Genomic DNA, 19,931 nt, shown 5'->3' with positions numbered 1-19,931 from the left:
GTTAGTCAGAATTCTTGACACAGCAATTATAGTGGACATAGCAGTTATATTGAACAGTGGAAATTTGTAACTGAACAAGAAATTATGTCTGTTTATAGAATTAAAGAGAAAGTATTAGCACAAAAAACGAAGCAACTTAAACAACTTACATTTAAAGAATTGAATAAATAAATATTAAACTTTTTTTAATAAATTTTGTTACCCTTTAGATAAAAAAAATGTTTCATTATTTCATAAATCATGATTTCATATTTTTAATTTTATAATTTCTATGTGCTATCTTAACAAGATTTAAACTGATGATCTAATATCCGGAAAAATCTCAAATCCGGAATCGCCGAAGTCCCGACGAGTCCAGATCTCGGACTGTGTACCGTATTTGTTTTATAAGCACACTATCAGATAAAGCCTGAATGCGAAGCCTGCTATGATAAAATTTCTTGAAGTTCTTTCACACACAGTGTGAAAAATATATTCTGTATATGTTTTAAATAACTATTTAAATAGTATACCTGTAATAGTATACCTGTTTTAAATAGTGTACTATAATAAACATAATAATTTAGTATAATATATGCTTTATGTTTCCTTTGTTTTAGATGAAAATTCACCTAATAAACAATAATAATGCTTTAAAAGAACAGGCAAGTTGAAAATTCTTGAATATAAAAGTTTATTTATTCATTTATTTTATTTTTAGGAAGCTGCTATGGCAAAATTAGCAGCATCTGAAGCAGCCACATTTGTTTCTCATCAGGTAAGTTCCTATTTTAAATACTCTTTAACAGAATTGCCAACTTTCCCAATTTAGGCGGGAGACTCCCGATTTTCGACCACTCTCCCGCCAACCCGATTTACAACATATTTCTCCCGACTTTTTCTTATTCTTAAAATTTCTCATGATATTTATGGAACTTGGCTTAATACTTCGTTATATGAACAAAAAAAAAAAAAAAAAGAAAGAAAGAAAAAAAAAAGAAAAGAAAAAGAAAGTGATTTTGGACATTTGAAAGCAATTGAATTTTCTCTAGATTATATCTAAAACAAAACCTTGTGAATCAGATGAGAATTTCTGCTTTGTGAGTGAGGAACATCGTTCTCCAATGGTCATCGAGCTCCACTGCATGTCATCTGGCATATATTAACCAATGAGCACAAAGCAAGCTCAAGGCTGTTATTTGGATGTTCTTTAGTTATTTCATTCATCTTGTTCTGAGTTGTGTGAGTACACGTGTCTTCGGGAAATAGTTTTAGAAATTATCATCTTTTGTTATGTCTGCGAGAAAGGCGAAATATTCCTGTACGTTTAAAAAATAGTACACAGTTGACTTTCCTTCCATTATTTCCTCTAGGAAATGTAATAAATTTGCAATGAGTACCGTCTGTCGTTGCGATTTTTCGATTTCACATGGTGGAAGGGCGGATGTTCTCAATCATGTGTGTACACAAGAACAGCGTGAGTTGTTTTGGGGGGGGGGGGGAAAAATGAAAAATTAAATTTTTCTTTGGAAACAAAGGACCAAAAAGTTATTAATGCAGAATGTCTGTTTTCTGCCTTTTTACTGGAACACAACCTGCCACTGAATGCATAGGAACACGCTGCAGCTTTATTTAGAAAAATGTTTCCCAATTGTGAAATTGGTAAGAAATACTCAATTGCAAGGACCAAAACAGTTGCAATTGTTAAAGAAATTGGTTTGAAAAATAAATCTTCAGTTATTGATTGCATTAAAACAGCTCCGTTCTGCCTCTGTACGGATGGAAGCAATAATACTGATTCAAAACTGTATCCAATTGTTTTCTTTTTTTTATCCAGAGTCTTCAGAAATTGAGTGCAGTTTACTTTCTGCCCCCACTTTAGAAGGACATTCGACAGGCTTTAATATAGCACAGCTAATTATTAAAACTTTAAAAGAAAATGCAGTCCTTCTGGATAATTGCTTAGCACTTGGTGTCGATAATGCACCAATAATGGTAGGCTTGAAGACTGGTGTTGCAGGCATCTTAAGAAAGGAAAATTCAGATTTGCAGATTATGAGGTGCAGCTGTCACCTCTTAAATTTAGCAGCTGAAAAAGGGGCAGCTTCTTTACTAATAAATGTGGATGAACACATTGTTGATATTTATTATTATCTTGAAAAGAGTTCTAAAAGGAAGGAAAAATTAAAACAGTTCCAACAGCTGCATAATACTGAAATGAGAAAAATTTTGAAATATGTGTGTACACGCTGGCTGTCTTTAAAGAAATGCTTATCTAGAATCCTCAATCAATGGAACCTTCTTGCATTTTTTAAAGAAGTAAATTCTTCGAGAGTTAAGATAAAACGCTCTATTGAAAGTTATACAATGGAAAAGTAAATGGAGATGTAGTTACTACTTCCATTGTTAAAAATAGGTTTGAGAAAAATAAAGTAATTTCTGCACCATTCAGCAATTCAACTGGCAGTTCTCAAAATAATACTGCAAAATATAAACATAAAGATGATACAAATTTCTCTCAAAATAAAAAAAATTGCTCAACACATGAAACATTTTCCGATTACTGTAAGTTTAGCTAAGCAAAAATCTGCCACTGTTCATAAGATTTGTACAAAAACTGATTAAAGTATCTTTTTGTTTTCTTAAATGATGCAAGTAATAAAAATGTTTTTTATGTGTAAGGTATTTTTGTGTTGCTTGCATTTAAGAATTAGTAACTATTTAAAGTTAGTTCATTTTTAAAAACTATATTTTTATCATTTTATGAAAAAACTCCCGATTTCTTAAAAATCCTGATTTTTGAGTGTCATAGGTTGGCAAGTATGCTTTAAATATGAGAACAGTTGCTGATGGTATTCTGTAAAAAGTGATACAAAATTTTCCCTTCAGTTGCAGTTGTGTTCATTAAGGCAGAAACTAGCATAAGGACAATTATTCTGTTTAAACTGATTCAAAATGTAGAATCAATTGACCAACCAAGTTAAAGATGCCTTACTGCTGCTTTGCTGTGTCATTTAAATTAAACTGATATTATTTCAAGGATTTTTCCAGATACTGCAGCTGAAAATATTACACTGGGAGGATTTCTCAGTGTAATTTTTTCAACTTCAGTTTCAGGATTTCTCATTGAAGAATATCTAATTTTTGCTTCATAACCCTAGCAACATGAGGAGTACATTCTTGTGCAGTAGAATGTATGCCTCATGTTGCCAATGTTATATTTATAGAGATTACCAAAATGTTTTGTCCTAGCTGCTCGCTGCAGCTGAAAGACCTGAAATGCACACTACAGCTGACAAATAAACATCAATTGCTGATACAGACAAATAAACATCAATTGCTTTAAGTTCTACTCCCAGAAAAGAATAACTGCAGATTACTCTGCTTATGACACACACAAAGAAACAAGGATGCTATCAGTTCATGTACCATACATTACACATAATTCTGACTGCAACAAATAATTTACCAACTATACAATTCTATTATGGCTCTTATACAATCAATTCCTGCTATAACCAACTTCAAGAGATTAAAAGTTTGATTTGTTATATCTGATACGATAAGAAAAATGGGTTAAGTCATAAAAAAGACATCCAAATTTACTGAATCAAAAAGAAAATAATAGTCATTATTACATCTATTAAAAAAAATTAAAGAATCATAGTAAGGGCTTATGTTCAGTTATTAAGTTTGTTTTTGCTCTTTTTCAGTTTCACCATTCATGTAATTTTATATGATAAATTACTTCGCATAAAAGGTCTTGGTTCATACTCTTCCTTCAAAATACATATTTCCTTCTAAACATCCAAATTTCCTGCCAGTGCACAATAGAATGCGTTAATGCAAAACTTCCACTTAGAAGACTTGACTGAATTTTCTTTTGATCTAGTACATAAAAAACTAAGAGTTTAAAATACCATATCAAAACACTCCGACAAGAATATAAAATTCCTGTTTCATTACAGTCAAATTATGCACAGCCCCACGCTCACAAAAACTTACTTTTCCTTATCATTTTTCTTCAATTGCAAGAATAGCAAACTTGGCATAATTTGAGTCATAGCATAGAAACATGGAAAAAAAATTGGTCATTTCTGAAAATGTCCGATTTTGTGTCAGAATACCCTATGTTAAAACAATGCTATATATAAATCTAATATATAGCCCAAGTTGCACTTTCAAGACGGGACATGAAAAATGCAAGTTAAATTTGGCCACTTGGCCCAGTGGAATGGGAGATATCTTTTTTTGTGTGTGTATGTATGAGTGAGTGAGGTGGGTTTACATATACAAGTTTTCTTCATTAGTACACTGTCTATGTTTTTGCAGCCTTTGTAAATTTAGAAAACTGGCACTGAAATTACTTACAGTAACGAGAGATGATGAACTGTGTCTAGATAAATGATGCTTGAGTTCCAAATACACTTACTTACAGTGTAGTAGGTTATAATTTTTTTGCACACAGGAACATGGCTAAAAAATTAAGAAATCTTTGTCATCTTAAATGGTATAGGATTTAAATTGATGAGGATCAATTTCCAAACTTTGAAGGAATTTGTGGCCAGCTGATAGAATTAGTGCTTTATATCTTCCAATAATAAATAATTTTTTCAAAGCAATAGATTTTAAGACCATTTCTCTGCTATACACAGTAATGATGATAAACAAGTTATTTTGCTCTTCATGTTAACATACTAAAAATGTCTTTAAAGAACAGACAAGCTGTGAAAGCACATTTAACAGGAACTATTTAAAAGTTAACATTCTCAGTTAACATCTGCTGTATGATGCAAAAAGTCTTGCGCATTTCAGCTGACTATGAACACCATTAAAAAAACCCAAGTTCCTCCAACATCAAGTTTCTTGTGTCTCTCACTAAAGTGCTATCATTTGCAAAAAAAAAAACAAAAAAAAAAAAAAAAAAAACTTCATACCTGTTAACACGCTGAAATCTTGTGTTGCTTGTTGTTTAGAAATTTACTGTTTCTAAAACAATCAGTATTATTATTTTTAATCTTTTTTATTTGCAACAGTGTTTATACTGAATATTAATTTTAAAAATATTTAATTTATTGCTTCTGAATTGTGTAGTTTTGGTGAGTAATATTTCTGCATCCAATTGAAATAATTATTATAATGTTCAAAGCTTTGGAGGGGAGGATGTTAGCTGCAAATACAAATTAACATGAAAAATTCCTTTGATAAATGCTCAGCTTTTTTTCTCTTTTTGTCAACACATCTCCTGCATTATTTCTCATTAAATATTCAAGCACATATTTTCCTTTAATGTTTTTTTTTTTTTTACACAACTTGGTTTCTCAATGCTTTTCACAACTGACCTTTCTTGAAAATTCACTAGTATGCTGCTGCACAAATAAAAACAATTTGTGTTTGTCACCTGAAACATTCCCTTGCTATATACTTAGAAAATAAAAAAGAAACAAGAACTTATTCCATAGTTTGCAACATGACTGAATAGGTTGAGTGAGATGAGTGGTGCAACACAAGCGAATACATACACATAAGAGAAAGACAAACTTGAAACAACATGTGGCAAGTCGCTGGATGGTAAATGTTGCAAATTAATACGTACTTTTCACCAATTTTTGTTAAAGAAATTCATAAATCATATTTTATAATCATTAATACTGGTAAATTTCACATTTGCCGTTATTAACAAAAATTACATCTAATTATTAGTTGTGGTACCTCTTCATTATGTGCAGTGTTCTAAATATATGACAGATTAGTTTTCTTCTGCTATATAGGCATACTTTTTTTTAGCATGACTTACTCTTAAAATTAACACCATCTATATTATCTTGCCTGTGAACTTTATCATTCATTAGTATTCAGAATGAAACTCAGAAAAGGTCACATGTGTATTCTTCCATACTAGGAATTTTAAAGGATAATTAAATATCCATGGTTCTTGCTTGGATTTTGAAGAATAATTAATATGAAGTTTTTTCCGTACATTTTATATTACATAAAATGTCAAAAATAATCAACTGAAATACAAATTATGAAATAAGAAAATATGAGTTTTTTTATATGTTGGATGTTTATGCGAAAATTTTGGAAATCGCTTGAAATTTGAGGATATAATTCCTTCATGTTAAATTCATGCTGTAATAGGCATCTATGAAGGTATAATAATTAAATTGAAACTAATATTTTTGTATTAGGTTAAATTCCCAGTGATTTATATTCACACTTATTCAAATTTGTCTCGCTCTTTACGATATATTTATTTGCTGTGATATATTTGCAGTAAATTAGAATGTTGTTAAAGTATATAAATTTTGGTTATTGAAAATTTCCGAATTAATTTTGCTTTTTATAATATGATCAAATATATGATCATAATATGAGAAATATTTACATTACATTTGCAATTCCTCCTCACTGTGTTCAGTTTAAATTCTTAAATATAGTCAGAAAACTAAATGTTTATAAAAACTAGTTGAAATTATTAACAAGTTATTAACCTTATTCCTCTTTCTTTCATTCTGAAGTGGAACTAAAGTTGATATTAATAACCATTTTTTATAGGCAATTCAAGTATTAGGTGGAATGGGTTATGTTTCAGATATGCCAGCTGAGCGACATTACAGAGATGCTCGTATAACAGAAATCTATGAAGGTACAAGTGAAATTCAGAGGCTTGTGATTGCTAACAACCTCATCAAAGAATATGGGCTAAACTAAGTACAAAGAATCACTACAACACAAAAGTGCCAAGAAATGAAATGACAATTTTTGTATTTGAAGTATTTTTATATTTTGTAATAAAGTAAATTTACATATTATGTTACATGATTGCTTTTATAACTTTATACAAACTTTACAAAACTTCAGCATTTGATGCAAGATCACTGTCAACTTCAATTGAAACAATATGATGACCAGGAACCATTGCCAGGCCAAGTACACGTGGTTCTTCAACAGATTCATCATCTTAAAAAATAAACTATGCTATAAAATTTCTTTTATATTCTCACACACATTAAAAAAATAATATATAGATTAAACTGGTGAATAATTATTAACAATGAGATTGTGTAGCTGCTGCAAGAATATAAAAACCTGCACAGCTTATGATTCAAGATTATGCAAATTTTAGTTTTGCGGATATTGGGTCATAAATGAAAAATCTCTAGACTTGGATTAAAAAAGAATAAATCAAGAAAGCACATTTCTTTCTTTTCAATATTTTTATAAACAAATATATATTGAATATAATTTCATACAAAAAGGAAAAGGATAAAATGCATATTTTTTAAAAAAAATTTGAAGCATTTGTTTATAATAGTTTGTTTTAAAATTGAAGAATATTTTTTACTCCCTTCCCCAAATTATTCAGGGTCATTATTTTCCAATCAGTGTTATTGTTCAACAGAAATCATTATTTATTACCTGCTGGAAAACTTGAAATTTATTTAGAAATTGCCATTCTGTATGACAAAGTACTGTTTTTTTATAATAAAAATTTTAAAATCTGTGTTCAAACCTTTTAGATTAAGACACAATAACACGCCGAATAAATACTAATTCAGAAGTCAAACAACAAAAATCAGCGTTAATGTACAAAAATTTTTTTACATTTTTTACTTTGTACATTTTGTACATTAACGCTGATTTTTGTTGTTTGACTTCTGAATTAGCTTTTAGATTATATCAACATTAAAAATTATGGATACTGTACTATTTTGGCTGCATTGCCATTCTGTGCTATGTTAACATTAAAATGTAACTTCATCTTCTGGTTGTTTGAATAAAGTTTTTCATTATGGATAATACAATTTTCTGGAAAGAATTTCATGCCAAATTTCCATCTAAGTTCCTCATTAAAACCTATGTGTTTAGATCAAAACACAATGAATTATAATGCTTGCAACAGCCACTGCTCTGTATATTGTTACCGCTGCCATATTTATGGACATGTGGACTACTGTTCCATTAGTGGCAGATTTAAGAAATTTTGCTTAACTATTTGGAGAAGAGGAAGAAGCTTTGCTGATACTATGGAGATGAAGATGGCTGCAAACAATTTCACTCTATAGAAAGAGTGGAATTTTGTTACTACTCCTAATTTACAAAAAAAAAAAAAAAAAACATAATTTTGAAATATTAAATAATTATTCCCTTTATTCATAGCTTAATTTACAGCTGCCAACCTTAAAATATGAGAAACTGGGGCATTCTCTCATGAAAAATATTAAAACTATTTAAACAGGTTTTTCTGGGAGGTTTTCATGTTGTGTAATGATGCAATTTCAAAAGAACTCTAAACTGACTTGAATTCACTTTATAACGAATAATTCCATATTATTGAATTATTGTAAAATATATTAATTCCTTGACATAAGAATAAAACTCAACTCGTAGATGATCTGCTTGAAAGTTGCTGCGACAAATAGTTGCACTGTAAAAAAAATGTCTTAAGTCTGTTCTTAGCTTAATGATAGATGTCACTGTAAATAAACATTACATAGTACATTTGGAGAGTATCAAACATTAATAATAAATGAGGCATCAAAGACTCAACTGTATGTCAACTTAATTATATATTCTAAATTTCATGGTTTTTTATGAACCCTGAGTAGCATGATCTCCTTTATATGTTCATGGGATGTTTTGTCACTTGGTATATATTTGATTACAATTTAAAACATTTTGCTTTCTTACTTTTTTTTAATAATATAGGTATAATCTTAATGAATGAGTGTTTATGAAAACAAAGATTACAATTTAGAATTCTATAAGAGTTTAGCTTATAGAAGCTGTTTAAACACAGGTCTTCATGATCAGATCTAAAAAGTCATGCCATTCAGAGGGTTAATTTATTCTGTAATACTTTTAGTCAGAGAAAGTCCTGAGTTTGGGAAGGAGAACTTTCACATCAAGAAGTATTTTTAAATATGATGAAAATAAAATTTAATAATTACTGTACATACTACTATATGGATAAATTTAGTAAGGTACCATGTATTGATGTAAAAGAAAATTAAATATAAATATTAACTGATTATACATTGGCTGAATCTTCATAAAATATTCTTCAAATTCCTATTGGCAGTTTCAGACAATTCAGATCAAGTAAAATTTAGCAGAAAATCACTAGGGAGAATGGAATTTGCACAATATAATTCAATAAATTTGGCTGGAAGTATTTTCCTTGTAAAAACTATAAATTAAAAATCGGGAGATCCTGTGATCTACTGGGAGAGTCAGCATTTATGTTAACTACTCAGCTTATTAATATATGTAATTGATTAATGTATAATATGCAAAACTTGACTTGGGTGATTATATTAGATAAATCCATAAATCTCTATCATATATTTCTCTCTCACTATTATGTGATTGTTACAGTAGAAAATAAAATTTCTTGCAAGAGATAACCTAGAATTATTTTAATCTGATGTGTCTATTCAAATATTAAACACTGTTTACTATTGGTGAAAAATATTTCTTCAAAAATAAAGAAACTAAGAAAAAAAGTTTCGAAGTTTTTTTTTTTTTTTTTTTTTTTGTTTGTTTAAATGATGATCTTTTTTGTGAAAAGAATCAATCTGTATTACATGGATTTGATAACTGCCAAGTGATGAACAGCCCATAATTAAATTTTCCCAGTTATTGTCAGTACTAAAAGATTACATTTCACAAAATGAAACTATAATTTACTGCTACTGGAACACCAAAATAGCAATGCATCAGAAGAAAGTTTACGGATTACGTAAAAGCTTACATTGGTAGAATTCTGTCAGGTGCAACTAAAGTCACTTCATAACTGTTGACTGTATGGATAAATATATATTGAATTAGATTTTTTCCTAACCCTCAGTAAAGTTTGATGGTTCTAACATAAGTCACTGAATGGAGCAAAAATCTCCTACTCGGAGAACGCCATATCCTTTGACCCAATGGTTATTCCAGCAGGATCTGCCATGAATCAACTGTACATGAATTGAAACACTCATTAATTATTTTATGAGTTTCAAATAAACGCATATTTTTTAATTTATTACTAATAAGTTTTTTAAAAAAATTTTCCCTTGAAATTAATTTGATATTATCATAATTGAATATCTCTACTACATATGAATTTTCAATACATTACTTTTTACGTCTTTCATTAAAGAAGATATACAATTGTAATCATCTAGTATAAATCATGAGACAATTCCATAAAATGTTTACTAAAATGTAACCTTTATTTTAAAGTTATTCTAAGAATCACTGCATGATATGATTACTGAAATTTTTTATAATTGCACTTTTGTAAAAATAAATAAATAAATAAATAAACCATAACTTTAGGCTCGAATTACGTATGTTTGTCTGATATGTATAAAGACAGGAACACTAACTCACATATGAGGTTTTACTGGCAGTGAACATTTATATTTTATTTAGTTCTAAATTTTAAGAGTACTAAAAGTTATAGCCTTAGAGTATTTTATTTAGAAAGCTCAGCAGTTTAACTTATTTAGGTTCAGATGTTAATATAAAAATGCTGTCATATCAGAAATTCGAAAAAGACTCACTGCAGCTGAAGTTTCTCCCTAAATCAGATTTAATTAAATGTAGAACTCAGATTTATTCAGCAAAGTTTTAATTAGGCCTATGCTTTGTTATGTTTCAGAAAACTGGGTTATGAGCTTAGGGAATAATATTCTGAAAATCTTTAAGCTAGATTTACAGATTCAGATAAACTGAGTATAGTGAAGAAAATGGAATTATGCATTGCACCAATGGTAAAAGAAAAGATTTAGGATAGATTTACAGATTCAGATAAATTGAATATACTGAAGAAAACTCAATTATGCATTGTACCAATTACATAAGGAGCCAGACACTGCCAAGTAATTTATGGAGATTGAAATGTTTCTGGTCATTAGTTCAAATGTCCCAAGTAAGAGACGCAATATATTTTGACTTGAACTTAAGCTCAAAAGCACAGTGAGTAGATGAAGATTAACATTTTGATTATGAAGAATTGTCAAACATTGTTGGACAAAAAGAATACTCATTTTGAGAAAGCCAAAGCTTGGAAAGGCTATCATACTGCTGAAAATGCTATTTTATATAATGCACCTAGTATAATTCTTTTATCAAGCAAAACTAAAAGCAAAACTATTGTTTTAAATTTCTCCTTATAATAAAAACTAAGGAATTTCAAAAGTTAAAACATTTTAATAACTTTGCTATCAATCTGGCTTAAAAATGTGGTTTAATACAACTCTCCATAAACAGATGCAATAAGCAGTGCCTCTCAGATGGTTAATGGTTAAAACCCATAGCAACATATTCAATATCTTATAATATAACTATTTTTGTAAAAGTTAACTGCTTCATAGGATATATAATTTGAAAGACATCAGTTTTATACAATAAGTGCATAAAAATAGCTTACTTTCTGTCTGTAAATATTCAGCACATGAACCTAGAATTACATTACGATCTCTATCAGTGCAAAGAAATATTCCAATAAGGATTCTTCCGTCAGTCATTTCAATTTTCATATTTTTGTTCAACCAGCTTTCCAATCGTTGTCTTAATGCTGACTTGGGCTGAACATTTTCCTATTATAAATAAATACAAAGAAAGTTTCTTATATTGTAAAAATTTGTGCTTGAATATTGAATAAAATGTACACATTTTAAATGCAGAAACAAATATTTAATTTTTTAAAAGTAAATGAAATGTTGAACTGCACATAGAACCATTAGCTATACAGTCAGGAAAGTAACTTCATCACAGCATGAATTTGTGTGAGTTTTTTGTAAAGGATTTTCTTAAGCTTTGCAAATATCAAATTTTTCAATAAATTTCAGATTACTTTCATTATTTTTTTACCTTGCATCTGAAGAGTTATAATTTTTTTTATTATTATTTAAATAACTAATATTTTTCACTACGCTTTATGAATAAAAAGTGCTCTGCCAAAAACTTTTGAATCTTTTAGTTTTGCTGAATTCCAAGAGTTCTAGAAAAGGTAATTTTTTAAAATAAAAGTAGCTTTCTTTTGTTTTCCATCGTCAACCAGAGTTTGGATATAGAATAATTCCCTTTTTTTTTTTTTTTTTTTTTTTTTTTTTTCTACATTTAAATGTATGCACTTTATAGGACAGAAATCTATGCATGCACACAATATAAGTATATTTAATTATTTCTTATTAGCTATTAAATGTATATGCACTATCTATTTAATAGAATTTTTCATCTTGAATAGCAGCATTGATTACTGCAGAATTTGTCAAATTATAAAATGCATAATATAATAATTATTTCATTACTGATTCATTATTTTTATTATTGCCACATAACTAGAATTTTTTTCCTTTCCTTTTTTTCCCAGGAAATGTTAAGGTCAATCTTCAGCAGTTGCAAAAATATTGATATAAATCCCAGGTTACAAGTATTTTGTGAAAGGTACTATTTGATTATCCACACCCCCATCGAAAAGCCATTGTAAAATATCCATGAGGAAACACATCATGTTGCCAAAAAGTATTTATGTCATCAAAAAGCAACCCAGATATGCATGTTGCACATATGCTTGAATACACATGAATTTACACTTTTGAAATTCAATGCTTTTTTTTCTGATTAGTTTTCCTCCCATAAAGTCTATTTATTTTTATCACAACAAAACATAATGGAATTGGAGAACTTGCCCTCTGTTAATTTCTTTATGAAGTTTTAACAATTCTTGGATAATCCATGGCTGGTGCACAATGTAGAGTTTATGCAATTCTCTGATTCTTTTTAAAGGAAAATAAGGCACTGCATATATGAAGAGAAACAAGAGCCCAAAGAAATTACAGTATTTCTCAGAAAAGGTGAGTGTCGTTTTCTTTTAATGAATATAAAAAATAGTTTGCATCATTGAAATAGAAGTAAAGATGCCAAACAAACATTTCTGTCTGAATTCACAAAGAGTTTGCGAGTGCTCGATGGGGGTGCCAGATAATAAAAGAGAGCCCTGTGAAATTTCATGATTTATCCTACTATATTAATTACCATTTTTAAGATCATACAATTTATTGCACCACATGAACTACGATTTTCTTCCCGATAAAGTTTAAGTAAATAAAGATTTTTATTATTATTATTATGGAATAGTTATACAGAATTTATAGAAATTGCATAGTTTCAAAGATATGTTACTCCATAAAAATGATCTAGTGACTCCCATATTATAATATGAAATCTACACATCATATGTAAATACACTTTTTCTTCATGTCATACTATGAAATTAAATCTATGCATCATATGTAAATACAGACCCCCTTTTTTTACAGATACAAAGCATGAACTTTTTATTAGTCAAATTGTGCTTTGCGACGTTGCTGACGAGCTCTCTGGGTGCAGACCAATCCACTTTTTGGCCTGTGTTGTTGAAGTAAATCCACTTTTCATCACAAGTGATGATCCAGTCCAGAATTTTGACCTTGTGCTGATACTCGAGCAGATTAGTGCAGATTCGAACATGTCTGTCCTTATCTGCTTGAGTCAGCTCCTACGGCATCCAGCAATTCAACTTGTACATCAAGTTGATGCGATGCATATCACGACTAATGGACATGGCACTAATGTCTAACTCCTTCGCAAACTCTCGAGTGTTGCATACTGATCTTCTTCCAAAGTTCTCGCAGGCTGCCGTCATCAACATCAATAGGTCAGCCCAAGCACTCTGCTTCTTGAATGTCAAGGTCCTTGTTTTTCAACTTTTGGTACCAAACCTTCACAGTGTTCTATGATACAACATTAGCACTTGAAGCTGTACACATGATTAGGTGACATTCTGTAGCTGACTTTTTGCAACATCGTATTTTTTATGACATCTGTTATGCCGTTTTTGGCACGAAAAATACAGAAATGAGTTAATATTGATAATAAATTTGTTAAAACATAAAGCATTAACCTTATTATTGCAAAATACAAATGATGTCACATTCAAATGACAGTAAATTATTTTTAAATGCTTATATTAGTCAGGTGGAAAAGCAATGATGTATTTCTTTATAGAAATTTAAAAATTTATTATTATTAATACTATTTTAAATTCCATTAAGCTTGCAATGAGAGCTTTTCTATTAATATTATCAAAGGCAGTTTTGAAATCAATAAAGATGTGGTGAGTATTGATTCCAAATTCTTTTATCTTTTACATAATCTGTCAAACGTTAAATATTTGCTCTATGGTAGATCTTCCCTTTCTAAAGCCACTTTGACAGTCTCTAATTGTTCTTTCCATAAGTACAGAAAATATATTAAATAGAATGTTTTAGAATACTTTATAACTTGAAGCATGCTGATTCCTTAGAACATTCAAGTATATCTCCTATCTTGTGTATTACATAAGTTACACTCAATTTCCATTTCTCTAGTATCATTTCTTGATCTCATATTGCCTGCATTACACCACATTATTTCTTAGAAAATTCTATTCCACAATTTTTCAGTAACTCAGCCGGAATAGCATCAGAATCAGGTGCTTTATTGTCTTTTAGCTCATTAATTCCTTCAACAACTTTTTTCAATGACTGTCAAGCAACCTCATCTTGGCTGCAGGTTACTGAGCTTTCTGTGATGGCCCCATATTCTTAATTATCACAATTCAGCAAGCCATTGAAATGTTCACCCCATCTCTTCAGCACCTCAAAATGATTCCCTCCTTATTACGACATGAGGAGGTCTTTAGTTAATTTCTTGAAAAAAAGCCCTGCTTTCATTGGATCTCCTCAAATATTCAACATTTTAAAAAGATCTTTGAAAAAATTCCTCTCTTTCATCTTATGAATCCTTTTCTCTTCTCTTCTAGCATTTTGATATGCAATCATAGCATTCTTTGAATGCCTCTTGCTCAGCATTAAATATGCTTCATTTAAATAAAAAAAAAAAAAAAAAAAAAAAAAAAAAAAAAAAAAACATTCATTAGGAAACCAGTCCTTCTTTTTCATTCTCTTAATCTTTTCCACAACTTGGTAACTTGTTTCAATGATAACATCCCTTAATTTATTCCATTTAAAGTTATTACTTTCTTCACCATACAAATCGTTAATCTCTTCAAGTTTATTTTATGCTTCTGGAATTTAACTTAGTCAACTCACATTTGAGCTGATTACAATCATATTTCTCCACAAATTTTGCATTTTTTAAAATTTAAAGTTAGAAATCCATGCTCTAGCCTTTACCATAACAAAAAAATGATCAGAATCCAGATTGGCACCACTATATGTTTTCACATCTAGTATATCTGACATATGCCTTGAATCAATAAAAAAATGATTGAATGTGTCTCCATCAGGAGAGCTCTATGTCATTTTATGTATCTTTTTATGTTGGAACATAGTGCTTGCTATGTTCATATTACGATCTTCCGCAAAATCAATAAGTTGCTTGCCATTTTCATTATCAATTTTATTACATTTGTCCCAAAATTTTATTACATTTGTCCCAATTTTATTACATGTGTTCTTCACGTATAAAAAATCATGAAACTGCACAAAGGTGACTGCACTAATACATAAAGGCTGATCTTTACTGTACAGTCTCCCTTGATTTCTGTCTGAAAAAATTGCCAAGTGGTATTGATTGCTCGTGAAATCTGGAAGCCTGCTGCATAAAATAGGTTTTCCAGTAACCCTAATGTTGGCAAAACTAGCTTAGAGGAAAATTGTGGGGTTTTTTTAGTTTTTGTCATTAAAAAGGGGTTATTTCTGCAAATATTGCCAAAGGTGTGATAAATTTAGATTTTGGCTATTTTTTATAATAGTAACCTTTTTGTATGGACCCGGGTTTGGTTTTCAGCTGCGTTTGCTTCCACATGCATGGTATGGTCTTGGATTTTGAACTTGTTATTATTTTGCTGTGGGTACCATCATTTGAGTATGTCTGAGATGGGTAAGAGGATGAATGTTGATTAACAGTGAATGAGCTGAAGCGACAAAATATTTAATTGAATTGCTTACGTGGAGATTGGAGGAGATGGTGGTGGGAAGCATGAATGTATGCACGTGAAAAAAAGGTATGTTCAAAAATTGACGTTTTATTTACTTTTTTGCCTCTGAGTGTTAATTTTTGTTAAAAGATTTAATGTTTTCATGTTTTAGTTATTTATTACTTTATTACTATTTATTTTTACATGTTTATTTATTTATTGCATGTTTTAGTTTTTTAGTTATTTATTACTCTCTGTTTGTGTATTTTCGGTTATTTGTTCGTCTCTGTGTGTTAAGACAGTGGCGAATTTTTTCTGGTTAACTTGATAGTTTTAACTTTGTTTTAGCTTCCTGATTTTGTTAAGCGAAAATAGATTGATGTGTACATGGACAAAGTTAAGGCAGTGTGCAATGCCTAGTTTGTGCAATTCTCTGATATTTTGGAAGTTAAAATAGGTCAATGTGTACATGGACACCGAGTTTGTGTAAGTCGTTGACTTCTTGGTTTGGTTTTGTGTGCTGATCCTTCCTCATGCCGATTTTGTATCAAAAAAGAGACATTTCGCCAAGGTACTGCAGAGTAAATTTTAACCACACATAAATACTATCTAGTTAATTACAGAAGTAACTACAAAAAATAAGTTACGTCATTAGAGGTTTACTGTAATTGATTCAGTGCAGCATTTTATGAAGGACAACTGATCAATATTTTAATGACATCCTGAAGTTCTGAAATGTCCTTTTTCATCTGATGTACATCATATTAATTTACATTTAACCACATAACAGAATCGTACTTTCCTTAAGGCAGGCCAATACCTTGAATACATTCTTTGTTATATTTTATTTGGATGTTAGCATATTTTAAGTGAGGAAACATTCCGCAGAAGTAAGCACCATACACACGAGTTACCAGATCCTTGAGATTTATACAAACAATCCTGGATTTGTTATTAAGTCCGCTGTTATATCTTAGATTGATAAAAGTGAGTGATTTATAAATGAGGGGTTATAAAAATTGTAGGCTAACATATTAATTTACAGAAAATTGGAAGGGGAGCCCATGAAATATAAATATTTTTTATAGAAATGCAGACATTTTCAAAAAAAAAAAAAAAAAAAAAAGTAATTAACATCTATCTTCACAATAAACCTGCTGCGAAATGTATGTAATCAACCTATTTATATTTGAATACTTCGTTGATTTAACCCGTAACTGGGAAGGTGCGGTCTATTATGATCTAAAGGGTATCAAAATTTACAAAAAAAAAAAAAGCTTAATATTTTATTATTTATTTGTTTACTTTATTAAACATTTCTTTCAATGTAAGTTGTTTAAGTTGCTTCGTTTTATGTGATAATACTTTCTCTTTAATTCTATAAACAGACATAATTTCTTCTTCAGTTACAAAGTTCCGTTGTTCAAGTCCTATAATTGCTGTGTCGAGAATACCGACTAATTTGTCAATCGAAATTTTTTCGTTTTCAATAACCTCCTCACTATCGGAAGCAAATTATAATGACGAGGAATTTGATTTAAATCATATCAAAGACGGAGTACATCGAGATGAAATACTACATTTAGTAAGGAATTATAAGCCAAATAAAATAAAAACATCTGCCCTGAAGATAAGGATAGTGCTGACAGATCAACTTCCAATTCATTGTGCACCGCGGCGTTAAAGATAAACAAAGTTTAGATAAACAAATGTTAAAGTTTAGATAAACAAAGGATATGCCTTTATCCATTTTTTGCAGGAATTCCACTTTTTGTTTAATAGACTTCGAAACATACTTTCGCTTTGTAGATCCTTTACATATTAGTTATATCAGAAATTCTATTTGACATAATCGAAAGTTCAAGTTTACTTTTATAAAATTGCTCTAACAGTCTGCAAAAAATAAAAGCCGGATCCAATTCGAAGATTAAGGTACAACACAATCTGCAACATTAACTGAATTAGATAATTTTAGCTTAGCTTATACCGTCCGTTATACATTAAACGCGCATTCGTAAATGTATTTTGCGCACGTGCACATGCATATTTGCAGCTGTAAAGGTCTTATGCGCATGCATCAACGCGCTGCATGCGCAGAAAGTTTGTAGCTTTGAAGTCTGGATTATGGGTGTCTGAATTAACGACTTCTGACTGTACTAAGGTACTGTTATTTTTTTTATGTTTCGTACAATATTTGTATTTTTTATCTGAATGTATCCATCACATGTTAAATAAATGGAAAATAATTATTATTCATAAAAAATAATAGTTATTCTGTTTCTTTTTTGCATAATTTACATTTGCAATTGTTTTTTCATAAAAAAAGTTCATGTTGCAGAAAAGATGTTCCTAGTGTTGATTCATTTCTTTGTAAAATATATATATTTTTTTTTCTGTTCGAAGATAAGTGTTTATAGAATGTATGGGTAAAATAAAAGGTACTATTCAGTTTTGAGGGCTGTAAAAAATTGCCAAATTATCGTTGATGCCAATGCTGCCAAAAAGAATTGCGGCAACCCTAACAATTGCAGCAAAAAAGAAAGTATAATAGTAAATAACTATCTAAGATTGATGTTTTAATTTAGATGAAAGGTTAATTTCATATAATACTTTTTTATTATTATAATTTATATGAAAAAGGCTTAACATCACTGAATGGAAGCATAAGAGTAAATAACTATTTCAGATCATTATTATAATTTATATAAAAATTGCTAAACATAACTGAATGGATGGCTGCATCGCTATTTCGCTACCGACCTATCGCTAAAGCATAATTTCATCTCGTTGGTTGTTCAAATGTAATTTTCTATAATGAATGATGCCTTTTCTTTGAAAAAATTCTTGGTAAAGTTCAAAATCGCTCACTTATTTGTTTGCCGCTTTTTACAAGAGTAAAAACAATTGGATTTTTGTCAATTTTCTTTTAAGTGAAAATAGGTCGACGTGTACATAGATAAAGTCAAGGGTGTGCGCAGTGCCATTTTTGTGCAATTATAGGATTTTTTTTAAAAGTGAAAATAGGTCGATGTGCACATGGATACCGAGTATGTGACATTCTTAAAAACGCGTCAAGCAGTGGGTGATTCTGCACTTTACCCAAAATTCTATTGCCGACTTTTCGTCATGGGCAATTCCCAAATTGTTAAATCCATAGGATATCAAAAAAGGATTTAAAAATTAAACTAGTAATCCTTTAATTTAAAAATAAACTAAAATCCTAGTATACGGTGCAGCCTTGGTGCGATTTTGAAAATTATCGCCAACACCAAAAATGATCCAAAGAACATCTATATACTGTACACTATATACTATGTGTGTATATACATAATGTCAATATGGCGTCTTAAGAAATATAGAACTATATAAACTTACGCAATCTGAAATCAACGCGTACGCTAGATTTGGCGCGCTGTTAAATGGGCGCGTTTGCTAGAATTGGTGCTTTTGCGCATACATTTTCGCTGCAATTTTCTTACGGCCCTCAAAACAGAATAGTACCAAATAAAATTTTAATATTTTGATTAGATCATTTTATTGAAACCATAACGCCTCTGTGACCGCACGTCCCCGGTTATGTCCCAATATTTACCCTGTTACGGGTTAATAGCTTTCTTTATCGTTTATTTTTTCTCACCAACTTTTATTAATTATCTACTGTTAATAATTTATATGCTGCAGTAATTTGTTTTCAATACTGAAATTAACATTTCACAAAGCATCATGTAATTTTTCCCAAATAAAGCAATCTTAGCTATAACAATTTTAGTTGTACTACCAAGCAGAGACAAAATTTTTATGCTTACAGACGTGGCTTGATTTTTAGATAGTGTAGTTTCAGGTTTATTTTCCTCTTCATTTAAATGAACTCCCATATTTACATTATATTCTGTCCACTGATTTCCCTTAAATTTTTGTTCCCTTTCTTTTTACATATACAATCCTGACCAGAAATGTAAACAAAGATAAAGTAACGTTGAGATGTATAGTG

At 29.9% G+C, this 19,931-nt stretch overlaps 2 protein-coding genes across 3 annotated transcripts in view; one reads left to right on the top strand and one right to left on the bottom strand.

Annotated features, from left to right (window-relative positions):
* The window catches only part of Arc42 (Activator-recruited cofactor subunit 42), a 44,808-nt gene extending 38,014 nt beyond the window's left edge, over positions 1-6,794 (top strand). For both annotated transcript variants that reach the window (XM_085815613.1, XM_085815617.1), the window contains exons 10-11: positions 701-757; positions 6,538-6,794. In XM_085815613.1, coding sequence (XP_085671739.1) covers positions 701-757; positions 6,538-6,693 — 213 coding nt within the window. In that variant the 3' untranslated portion in view covers positions 6,694-6,794. The remainder of the gene's footprint in view (positions 1-700; positions 758-6,537) is intronic.
* On the bottom strand, positions 6,742-19,905 carry Sbat (LSMD1 domain-containing protein Sbat). The gene is made up of 3 exons (XM_035365299.1): positions 19,747-19,905; positions 11,405-11,573; positions 6,742-6,942 (listed from the first exon to the last, which is right to left on the bottom strand). The coding sequence occupies exons 1-3, from the start codon at positions 19,813-19,815 to the stop codon at positions 6,830-6,832; spliced, it is 351 nt and encodes a 116-aa protein (XP_035221190.1). The 5' UTR covers positions 19,816-19,905; the 3' UTR covers positions 6,742-6,829.
* Positions 19,906-19,931: the final 26 nt, after the last annotated feature.

Source organism: Stegodyphus dumicola, chromosome 1 (assembly GCF_044657685.1).
Source record: "Stegodyphus dumicola isolate Sdum_Otavi_A_Nest chromosome 1, ASM4465768v1".
In the NCBI taxonomy this organism is placed as follows: domain Eukaryota; kingdom Metazoa; phylum Arthropoda; class Arachnida; order Araneae; family Eresidae; genus Stegodyphus; species Stegodyphus dumicola.
Note: the sequence above shows the minus strand (reverse complement) of the source record. Positions and strands in the feature narration are given on the sequence as shown.

Excerpts from the sequence above, each read along its gene's own strand:
- Sbat (XM_035365299.1), bottom strand. The coding sequence starts at position 19,815 with ATGGGAGTTCATTTAAATGAAGAGGAAAATAAACCTGAAACTACACTA. Across the intron at positions 11,574-19,746 it reads CTAAAAATCAAGCCACGTCT|GAAAATGTTCAGCCCAAGTC; the intron begins GTAAGCATAAAA and ends TATTTATAATAG. Across the intron at positions 6,943-11,404 it reads TGAATATTTACAGACAGAAA|ATGATGAATCTGTTGAAGAA; the intron begins GTAAGCTATTTT and ends TTATTTTTTAAG.